The 11,712-nt window shown below is 46.1% G+C and overlaps 1 protein-coding gene across 4 annotated transcripts in view; it reads left to right on the top strand.

The window, feature by feature from the left end:
• The first annotated feature begins 3,813 nt into the window (after positions 1-3,813).
• DIS3L2 (DIS3 like 3'-5' exoribonuclease 2) overlaps positions 3,814-11,712 on the top strand; it is a 299,945-nt gene continuing 292,046 nt past the window's right edge. For 3 of the 4 annotated variants that reach the window (XM_050963771.1, XM_050963772.1, XM_050963770.1), the window contains exons 1-2: positions 3,814-3,901; positions 6,559-7,774. In XM_050963771.1, coding sequence (XP_050819728.1) covers positions 7,081-7,774 — 694 coding nt within the window. In that variant the 5' untranslated portion in view covers positions 3,814-3,901; positions 6,559-7,080. The remainder of the gene's footprint in view (positions 3,902-6,558; positions 7,775-11,712) is intronic. The other variant, XM_050963773.1, reaches the window with a different exon arrangement.

Raw genomic sequence — 11,712 nt, 5'->3', positions numbered from 1 at the left:
TTCCCGGTTTGCTCTCGCGTTCCCGGAACCCCCCTTGAAGCCGCCCAACAGCGCTGCAGTGTGGCCACATCTAACACCACTTGCAGCGCTGGTTGCTGTAAGTGTGGCCACTCTGCAGCGCTGGCCCTATACAGCTGTACTAATACAGCTGTAACAACCAGCGCTGCAAAACTTTAGATGTAGACATGGCCCTAGATTTTGTTCTGGTTTTAGTGCGTTCAGCTGGTCAGCCAGCCTTCTGCTGTCTGTCCTTGCCTTCAACCTCTGTAGTCCATCCCTCCATAGGGACACACCATATAGTATAGAGGAGTTGTGTAGTGTCACTTTAAATAGTTTGGGAGCTGCTTAGTGGACCTTCCTATCTTCTGTCGCAGAAGCCTCCAGAACCTACCAGACCAGCAGTATATAGAGAGAGCTAAACCTTGTCTTTTTGCATATAGTTAGTAAACATAGAATCATAGGACTGGAAGGGACCTCAAGAGGTCATGTAGTCCAATCTCCTGCACTCATGGCAGGACTAAGTATTATCTAGACCATCACTGATAGGTGTTTGTCTAACCTGCTCTAAAAATCCCCAGTGATGGAGATTCCACAACCTCCCTTGTCAATTTATTCCAGTATTTAATCACTCTGACTGTTAAGAATTTTTTCCTAATGACCAACCTAAACCTCCCTTGCTGCAATTTAAGCCCAATGCTTCTTTGGGGATTGGTCCTGCTTTGACCAGAGGGTTGGACTAGATGACCTTCTGAGGTCCCTTCCAACCCTAATCTTCTTTGATTCTTTGTCCTATCCTCAGTGGTTAAGAAGAGCAATTTTCTCCTTCCTCCTTACAACCTTTTATTACTTGAAAACTGTTATGTACCTTCTCAGTCTTTTTTTTGTTGCTCTTCTCTGGATTTTCTCCAACTTGTGCACATCTTTTCTGAAATGTGGCACTCAGAACTGGACCCAGTACCACAGTTGAGGCTTAATCAGTGCTGAGTAGAGTGGAAGAATTACTTCCTGTGTCTTGCTTACAACACTCCTGCTAATACATCCCAGAATAACGTTCACTATTTTTGCAACAGTTTTACACTGACTCATATTTAGCTTGTGGTCCACTCTGATCCCCAGATCCTTTTCTGCAGTATTCCTTCCTAGGCAGTCATTTCCCATTTTGTATGTGTGTAACTGATTGTTCCTTCCTAAGTGGAGTACTTTGCATTTGTCCTTCTTGAATTTTATCCTATTTACTTCAGCCCAGTTCTCCAGTTTGCCCAGATCATTTTGAATAACATAATCCTATCCTCCAAAGCACTTGCAACCCCTCCCAACTGGGTATTGTCTGAAAACTTTATAAGTGTACTCTATGCCTATATCTAAATCATTGATGAAGATATTGAACAGAACTGATCTCTGCAGGACCCCATTCATTATGCCTTTCCAGCATGACTGTGAACCATAACATGGTTATTTGGAACCCAGATGTCCATCTGGTAAGAGCAAGGACACAACACACCCTTAACCCAATGCCTCTCCTTTACCCTAGGAAAGCCTTCAACGTGCTCCCTAAACCTGATTTCCCAGAACCAGCCCTCCAATCTCACACCTGCAGGATGAGCTTGCCCCTTATTTATCCCTACATCCCTGGTGACCTTCCTTGGAAGGCCCTTTGGAGCCTATCATCCTATCTTGGCTGTCTAACTTGCTTCAGAGCAACATGATGTGAGGCCTCCACCTCCCTGGGGTTGGCACCCTCTGCAGCATTCTAAGCCCTTTGGAGGCTGGGGAGTAAGGGACTCAGGCTGGCAGCCTCATCTGTACTTCTCATGTGCTAGCCACAACCCACTCGGCCTGCCCTTAGATAGTCTCTCGATTATTGAAATAATTGAGATGTTCATCCTTCAGAATGGCACGAGGACAGACTTGCACGGCCGTCATGCCCCAGGGCAGGGAGGCTGAGGGGGTGGCTCACCACGGGGAGGTGGTGGACGAGATGGATGAGTTTTGTAGAACACTTTGCTGAGCAGCAGTGTGTGACAGTGGTGGTGGTGATGCCGAGGCGCCTCACTCACAGACCAGCAGCCCATTGTGCTAGGTGCTGTACAAACACAGAACTGAAAGATGGACCCTGCCCAAAAGACCTTCCCCTAGCGGGATTTCTGAATAACTTTATCTTGTGTCTGAGAGCTGGTAGCAAGAGACAGCAGCAAAGCCAAACAGAGCAAAAACCAACTGTTGGATCTCTGCAGCTCAGGGGCTGGGAATCCTCATGCTACTATTTAGGGCTGGAGCAGGAAAGTGGCCCAGTGAAATTCTACTGAAAAGATTCCCTGCCAAGAGCCCTTAGCCTAAGAAGAGTGTGTGTGGAGGTAGAGGGAAGTGTGTGAAGATGGGGCTGGGTGTGGGGAAAGGGAAGTGTGTGTGGAAGGGGGAGGGGAGTGTGGGGTGATGGGGCTGGGCATGGGGAGGGGGAAGCATGTGTGGAAGGAGGAGGGGAGTGTGTGGTGATGGGGCTGGATGTGGGGAGGGGGAAGCGTGTGTGGAAGGAGGAGGGGAGTGTGTGGTGATGGGGCTAGGTGTGGGGAGGAGGAAGAGTGTGTGGAAGGAGGAGGGGAGTGTGGTGATGGGGCTGGAGGTGGGGAGGGGGAAGCGTGTGTGGAAGGCGGAGGGGAGTGTGGTGATGGGGCTGGATGTGGGGAGGGGGAAGTGTGTGTGGAAGGAGGAGGGGAGTGTGTGGTGATGGGGCTGGATGTGGGGAGGGGGAAGCGTGTGTGGAAGGAGGATGGGAGTGTGTGGAAGGAGGAGGGGAGTGTGTGGTGATGGGGCTGGATGTGGGGAGGGGGAAGCGTGTGTGGAAGGAGGATGGGAGTGTGTGGAAGGAGGAGGGGAGTGTGTGGTGATGGGGCTGGATGTGGGGAGGAGGAAGCGTGTGTGGAAGACGGAGGGGAGTGTGTGGTGATGGGGCTGGATGTGGGGAGGGGGAAGCGTGTGTGGAAGGCGGAGGGGAGTGTGTGGTGATGGGGCTGGATGTGTGGAGGAGGAAGCGTTTGTGGAAGGAGGAGGGGAGTGTGGTAATGGGGCTAGGTGTGGGGAGGGGGAAGCGTGTGTGGAAGGAGGAGGGGAGTGTGTGGTGATGGGGCTGGATGTGGGGAGGGGGAAGCGTGTGTGGAAAGGGGAGGGGAGTGTGTGGTGATGGGGCTGGATGTGGGAAGGGGGAAGCGTGTGTGGAAGGAGGATGGGAGTGTGTGGAAGGGGGAGGGGAGTGTGTGGTGATGGGGCTGGGCATGGGGAGGGGGAAGCGTGTGTGGAAGGAGGAGGGGAGTGTGTGGTGATGGAGCTGGATGTGGGGAGGGGGAAGCGTGTGTGGAAGGGGGAGGGGAGTGTGTGGTGATGGGGCTGGATGTGGGGAGGGGGAAGCGTGTGTGGAAGGGGGAGGGGAGTGTGTGGTGATGGGGCTGGATGTGGGGAGGGGGAAGCGTGTGTGGAAGGGGGAGGGGAGTGTGTGGTGATGGGGCTGGATGTGGGGAGGTGGGGTGGGGGGAACGTTACTACCCCCCCTGCAAGCTGGGTGACTATGACTCCCCCACTGAAACCCCCAGCTTTGGGTGTGGGGGGGGAAGCATCCTTCCCCCACACTTGGGAGGGGTGAGGGCCCCACCGAGCTCCTGGGCGACTCCTATAGGTAGAGAATAAGCATGAACCTCATTCCTGGGGGTGGGGGAGGCTGCAGGGGGCCGAGTGACTCCTCCCCCCCCACTCAAGAGGACGGGGGCGGGCTTCGCGCGCGAGGCTTTCTGGTCCCTGCTGCGGCCCGTAGGCGACCTCTGCCCCGGAAGGAGAGAGGGAGGCGCTCAGCTCAGCTGGGACCTTTAAACGGCGCGGAGAGGGGCGGCGGGGGAGCGGCCCGGCCCGGCCGGTGAGTGACGGGGCTGGCGGGGCTCCTAGGCCCAACCACCGCCCCTGTGGGGGCTCCCCCGGGGCGCGCTGGGCTCCTGGCCCCGGTGTCTAGCTCGGAGCGGGGCCGCCCCTTCCCTGCTGCCCCGAGCTGGGGCTGGGAGGGTCCCGCTCGCCGCTCGGCCCCTGCCCGCTGCCCCGGCCTGGCTGGCGGGGCCGAGGCCATTGGTAGCCGGGGAACGTGTCTCCCTTCACCCCCGTAGCCCCGGCGAGGCCGAGCTCTTCAGCGCCCCTTTGCCGGCTTCCAGGTGCCCCTGGCTGGCGCGGCGCTGTCCCCCGACGTGCGGCCTCACGGACTCTGCTTATTCAACTCCTTGGCCGCGACGCGTGTGGCTCCAACATGCTCTCGCGGGTGGATATCGCTCGTCGGCGTTAGCATAGGCAAAGGCGATGAGTTACCTGTTTCCGAGGTGAAATTGGATCAAGGGACGCTCTTGCTGGGTCCCTTTTAACTCACTGCTACTTAAAGTAGTATTAGTTTTTTCTATTGCCTTCCAACTTTTGATCTCCAAGCACTTTCCACTCATTACTGCTCCACATTAGGTGGTAGTATCCTTACTTTACTGTCAAGACATAGAAGTTAAGGGATTGGTCCACAGCCACTTAGCCAGCCCAGTCATGAAATATAGAGCCGAAGCTCAAGAGCTTTAATCTTTAATGCCCAGTATTTTGTTGTAATTAGTGTGTTGCATTGCTGAAAATATGCAGTGGACGTTAATTAATCCTTTACTGATGCTATTGTAAGAATCTTATGTTCATAACTTGATACAATAATGTTGGAGGCCAGTAGTGGTACACCCCCCATTATTTGAAAATAACCTATGCAACTTTCATTTTGAATTAAGTTTGGAACTTCCTTCCCTGGCTGCTGGGAGAAGTGGAGGAGTCTTCCCACCTGCCTTCTGCAAAATGTTTCTTTTTTTCCCCTCTTCCTCCTGGCTGCTGGAACTGGGGATGCTCTCGACCCCTCTTGCCCACTTCTAACTGCATCTCAAGCAGGGGAGCTCTGAGTCTCTGCCGGTACTCATAAGCAAGGACAGGAGAAAACTGCACTGATGAGGAATTGTAACTTCTTAAGGAACTTGTCAGATTTTTCACTAATTCTTTCAGTGTAGACCATTGCTTTTAAAAATTTTGTACTGGTGACCCCTTTCAAACAGCAAGCCTCTGAGTGTGCCCCTCCTCCTTATAAATTAAAAACGCCTTTTTAAAAAAATATTTGGCACTATTATAAATGCTGGAGGTGAAGGGGGTTTTGGGGTGGAGGCTGACAGCTCATGACCTCCATGTAATAACCTTGTGACTGCCACTGGTGTAGACCTACTTTTTTGAGGGTTTTTTAGTTCTGGTGGTAAGATAATCTTGCAGTCAAATATGAAAGCCTACCTATGCCAGGGTAAATGGAAAATTTTAGGAAGAGATGCAAAACAACACAGGGAATTTTTCCCATTTGTGTGGGGATTTATTTTCTCTTTGTATTGCATTGTGAAGACTATTCACATACTTGCTCAATTTCTTAATTAAACCAAGTTACAATGTGTACTGTTACTCTGAAAGGGCATAAGTAAGCACACTGTGGAGAAACCTAGTTCCACAAACCTTAGTCTCTGTTGGGCATCCTGTGCCTAAGCAGCACTGTGTGTGCCAGCAGCTTGCAGAAAGAAGAAAAAGCCAACATGCCTATCCTCATTGTAACTACTACAGTGGGGAAGAGGATGGGCAACTGAGAGGAAAAATTACAGTATGGAGGGGAGAGAGGAACCCCCCCCCTTTTTTTTTCCCAGTTGAAGCTTTGTGCCCAGAAAGTTCTGCTCTGGGTAACACACATGCAGAGCCCTATACTGTGGAAAGAGGTGTGCGAAAAAATTCATAAAGACAATGTTCATGACTTCATCTGTTTGTTTTTTTAGACTCCAGTATTTCCCAATTTTAGCATGAGTGGTCCCAGCTAGGCTGTCAAATTCACACCTCAGCAAATGAATAGTTCAGGTAAGGTCACATGTTTGTGGCTGCTACAGTTTGATTTGGAACAGTTCAATACCATGTCAAGTTGTGAGAAATTTGGAGCGAGAGAAAAAAAATATAAACTTTTTCTGGAACTCTGCAGAATGCTGCAAACACTGGAGATGTTCCAGTGTTGGGCTCCATTATATCTTTTATGGCTTTGAATTTTGTCTTTGGGCATTATACCAGTTAATGATTTTACCATGTCTCTGCCTATAGCTTTGTCGAGTAATAACTTGATGAAAAATACTTGACTCTATTTCACTTCTGCTGCTCAGAAGCTGGAGCAGCTGAAATGAGAGTGAAAGATACTTGATCCTTATACACTTCACCTTGCTGCCCTCTAAGCGGAAGTAGTAATGCCTTCTAGAGAAATTAGTCAGGTGAAAACAATGAGCTTATCTACCTTGTACACCAAAAATTGATGAGCCTTTGCAAGATGTTCAGTTATACTAGTGAGTTCACTATATGCCTACTGTACTGAAAGTAATTTATATATGGAAAGATAAACTGGAGTGGACAGTCTTAGAATCTGAAGCAAAGCCCTCATGTAGTGTGGCTTCAAAGACCTACCTTGTTGTCAGTAGAAAATAAGAAACTATTTTTTGCTTACAGGAAACAAAGTGACAAGAGATATGTCCTTGTTGTTGAAACATCTAAACAATTCAGTAAGGATGCAGTTATTTTTGGAGAGACTGACATGGACATGATCAGATTTTACTTCTGATACATCTAACACGTCCATCGGTTGCAGTCCTAATTTGCCAAGATTTGTCAAAGGCAAGGAAGAGAGGATTAAAGGAATCATTCAGAATTGGAATGTAATCATTTGGCCCAAGTCTCTATTTTGGATGGATTATAGCCAGATATGGTCTGCAGACTATAGTTTGATCATTCCTGGATTACTGATAGTAATTTTAATATAGTGTAGCTTCTGACATGGTAATACTACAGTAAAATCTGAACTATTCATCACCTTGGAATTTTTTAAAGATCAATAAATCCTCGTTCAATAAACTTTTTCACATCTTTGCTAATGTAATCAATTCTTTGATCCTTTGTTTTGAGATAACAACACCCCCTTCCCTCCCCTGTTTTTATTTATAACACATTGAAGTCTGGGCATATTTGTGGAATATGGATCAGCTGGGATATGTGAAAGGTGCTTCTGCCCAAGTTACCAAAGATGGATTAAGCAAGCCTGCTCTGCCCCAGAAGAATGCTTATGCCAGGCTTGTACAAAAGCACCACAGTGGTAGATTCCGATCTTATTTAAATCATATTGCACAGAAGATACAGCTAGAAGAGAGCAACCTCAACGATTCTAGTTTGGCTGTAGAACCCTCTGTGAAGAGAGGCATGATGAGAGATGCTCTGGCAAGAAATGGCTTGAATGCACATAGCTATTCACCAATCAAAACATCTCAGCTGGAACAGCCTGCTCTTGTAGGCTTTGAGAAACTGAAGGAAGATAAAAGCCAAGTCTTTGCTAACAGACGGCCTCATGAAAGAGATCCCAGGATTGGTCGAGAAGGAAACCTTGAAGTAGAGGAAGATTTTTATGTAAAACAGCATGAACCTGCAACTGACTTGTTAAAAGTGAGTGATGCCTTGGGTGCCAGAGTAACCCAAGGCACTTCTCTGCAGAAATCTTCTGGTTCTGAAGAAAAGGATGAAGAGGAGGTGTGGAAGCACAAACATAAGAAAAGGAACAAGTGTCCTGCCAACCTAGACAGAGCAGATGAATACTTGACTGATGAGCAGTTTAGTATGGATTTGCCTGCAGCAAATGCCAGGAAAACCAGTCACTTGTCTTCTGGTCAAATTCAAGGTGAGCTGTTCACTGCTAGCAAGCTGTGTGAATGGTGCATTGATTAATGTAAAATTTTAGGGGCATTGAAAATGACATATTTGTTAATGTCACGTGAGTTACAATTAATGAGCCTGTGTTGCTGCCCTGGAAGTTATTTGTCGTTTTGACATTGACAACAAAGGGAGAAGGATTGTGTCCAGCAGTACTACAGTGGATGCATCTCTTAAAGTATTGCATATTGAAAATAACGCAGGAAAAAATCTGCCTCTGTATTAGGTTTAAAAAAAAATTTCTTGGCCACTAGCTCAATATCAGGCATTTTTGGTTTAACTTCTTGGTGTAGATGCGTTGGATTTTTTTCTAGTGCATAGTATTTATGGTGAAACATTTGGATAGCCTGTGCTAAGGGGCAGTCTGCTGCAGGTGATGAGAAATGTCACTGCATTAAGTTTACTGTAATAAACAGCGAAGAGATATCAACTTTACAGTCTGGTAAGTGGGAGTAATGCTTATCACAGCTCACAGAGTAAGACTCTTGTAAATATTTAACATTTGCCAAACTACACCCCATCACTGAACCAGGGTAAATAATATCTGTTTGCACTGATTCCCATAGTTGAGAGGCTAGGCCCACAGATCCGGTGCCTGGGATGGTTATCTTTCATGAGTTTTGCAAAGATGATTCATATGATTGTGCAGACTGTGCTTAACAGGTCCAGTTCTCTAACAAATACTTACAATTAATTGTACCATTGGTTGTATGAAATATTTTGGCATGACTTACAGAAAACACTTTTTTGTTTCTGAGTAGCAGCCCTGTTAGTCTGTATCTGCAAAAAGAACAGGAGTACTTGTGGCACCTTAGAGACTAACAAATTTATTTGAGCATAAGCTTTCGTGGGCTACAGCCCACCTCTTCAGATGCATAGAATGGAACATATAGTAAGGTGATATATATACATACAGAACATGAAAAGATGGAAGTAGCCATACCAACTCTAAGAGGCTAATTAAGATGAGCTATTATCAGCAGGAGAAAAAAAACTTTTGAAGTGGTAATCAAGATGGCCCATTTTAGACAGCTGACATCTTAATTAATTAGCCTCTTACAGTTGGTATGGCTACTTCCACTTTTTCATGTTCTCTGTATGTATATACACCTCTACCCCGGTATAATGCGACCCGATATAACTCGAATTCGGATATAACGCGGTAAAGCAGTGCTACTGGGGGGTGGGGCTGCGCGCTCCAGTGGATCAAAGTAAGTTTGATATAACACAGTTTCACCTATAATGTGGTAAGATTTTTTGGCTCCCAAGGACAGCATTATATCGGGGTAGAGGTGTATATATATATCTTCTTACTATATGTTCCATTCTATGCATCTGATGAAGTGAGCTGTAGCCCACGAAAGCTTATGCTCAACTAAATTTGATAGTCTTCTAAGGTGCCACAAGTACTTCCATTCTAACAACGTAATTTTCTGTTGTATTCTACTTTTCAGTGAACTGGCAGCTTTTGAAAAAACTCTGATATTTACTTCAGGAGCTTTGTGTTGTTACTTATATAGAGCATGTCACACTAGCAGAGGTAGCAGTTCTGCCATGCTGAAAAATACCTAATAATTCCTCAATGTGAGATGTTCTCTGTGGGGGGGTGTCCCCAGACACACTGCTTTTTGGCTTCAAAACTAAGATTTAAAAAACAACTTACTATAAAAATTTGTACCCTAGTCACAACCATTCTTGCTCTCTTGCAAAGCAAACAGGCCATTAAGGGACCTCTGTCTTTGAACCCCAGTGAAATGGGAAGAGTTCCTTGAGTACATTTGCCTCTGTCCTACATAGGCTGACCAGAGAGCAAGTGTGAAAAATTGGGTTGGGGGGTGAGGGTAATAGGAGCCTATATAAGAAAAAGCCCCAAATATCAGGACTGTCCCTATAAAATCAGGACATTTGGTCACCCTAGACCCACACATCGTAGTGTTTATACAGTTACCTGACTTCTACCTCACTCTGGCCTGAGGCCCGTGCTAAAAAGACACAACCTCTTTCTAGAACAGGTCTCTCCCACCTAGCTAAGTTTAAGCTGATTGGAGAGGTACGTCAGATACCTTCCTATATAAGCAAAGTTTCAACAGGCATCTGCCCCCAGTATTCCCCGTCACATCCAAAGACAGACCTAGCCTCCTCAAGGCTCTGTTAGAGCAACAGGATTGTGTCTTGGGCTGAGATAAGCAAAAGTTTTCCAGTTTGTCACTGAGTCATGGTGCAACATGCTTTGTGGAGATCTTATACAGGAGTCTGCCCCATAATGTACAACAATAACAAATGGCTCTCATAGGTTTTACTGTTTTCCTCTTTGCAAAGGAGCACTGTCACAACAAAAACAGAAACAAAAGGGAAGTTTTAAAAATAATATCTTGGGGCTTGTCTACATGGTGCAGTCCATTGCACTAGAGGCGTGTAAATTCTAATGCAGACTAGCATACTGTGCACTAACTGGCCTGTGGGGATCCTGCTGGTATGCACTAGAAGTTCCCTAGTGCATGTTCATGTCCTCCTGTTTCAAACAGTACTACAATAATGTGCACCAACAGGGTCCATGTGGGCTGGTTAGAGTGCCACAGGCTAAACCTGACACCCCTCTAGTGTGGACTAACCTACTACGTAGATAAGCCCTTAAACTTTGTTCTTTCCATGTGAATAAATTTAATTTTCAAGTTATGTAGATTATTTGTCATAAATTACTGCACTTGCATAATGAAACTACATTGGTCTGTGAATCCGCGGTTTCCTTTTGTTAAGTATTAGAAGGATAGCCGTGTTAGTCTGTATCCACAAATACAACAGAAGTCCGGTGTCACCTTAAAGACTAACATTTATTTGGGTATAAGCTTTCATGGGTAAAAACCCACTTCTTCAGATGCATGAAGTGAAAATTACAGGTGCAGGCATAAATATACCGACACATGAAGAGAAGGGAGTTACCTCACAAGTGGAGAACCAGTGTTGACAGGGCCAATCAATCAGGGTGGATGTGGTCCACTCCCAATAATTGATAAGGAAGTGTCAATACCAAGAGAGGGAAAATTGCTTTTGTAGTGATACAGCCACTTTTCCTTTTGTTGTTTTTTATGAACTAGTGTATCTGGGATTTTGAGGCGGCAGGAGAATATAATCTCACCCCAACCCCCTTTCCCTCCAACCAAACCCTGTTTTACATGAGGACTAAAGAAATCTATAGATATTTGCAGTAAGTCTTGTTAAGTCTTTAGGTGGTTTAAACGAAACTCCTCACTGGAGCATCAAGGGGTTTAAGTACTTGACGATTTCCCTTTAGTTTTTTATTCATGGTAGTTGCAAGAAACAGATTTATTGCAAGTATAGCCATTAACACTGCGTAGGACAAAATTTTCAGCATTGGATAATTAGTTACTCTTTTAAATCCATGTTTAGGCACCTAAGCAGAAGAGGTATGATTTTCAAAAATGGTGAGCACCTGCAGCTCCTGTGGACTTCAGTAGGAGCTGGGCAGTTGTGCAAAACCACTGAAAATCAGTTCTTTATTTAGAAGCCTAAATGTAAGCACCCTGATTAGAAAATTTAGGCCATAACGTTAATAGACGTCTCACATAATATGTGACTTCCCCAACTGGAAGAGGTTATTGTTGAGCAAATAACTTCCCAATGATTGTGGTGTAATCTTGAGGAAGGCTGCTGTCACAAGAAGGGTGCCTAGGTGATTCCAGGCATGGCAGTGCACCAAGCAATCCTGAGTGACACAGAAATGGATTTTTGCAAGAAGATATATACATCATGGGAAACCACCTTTCCAGTGCTGCAGCGGCTGTGTATTTTAACAGTCTGGTTTAAGCAAAATGAAGATTATGCAACATGCAGACTTTTCTGTTTACCAGAATTCACAGCTACCAGATCATGGTATCTGATTAACTT

This window comes from Gopherus flavomarginatus, chromosome 8 (assembly GCF_025201925.1).
Source record: "Gopherus flavomarginatus isolate rGopFla2 chromosome 8, rGopFla2.mat.asm, whole genome shotgun sequence".
Taxonomy (NCBI): domain Eukaryota; kingdom Metazoa; phylum Chordata; order Testudines; family Testudinidae; genus Gopherus; species Gopherus flavomarginatus.
Note: the sequence above shows the minus strand (reverse complement) of the source record. Positions and strands in the feature narration are given on the sequence as shown.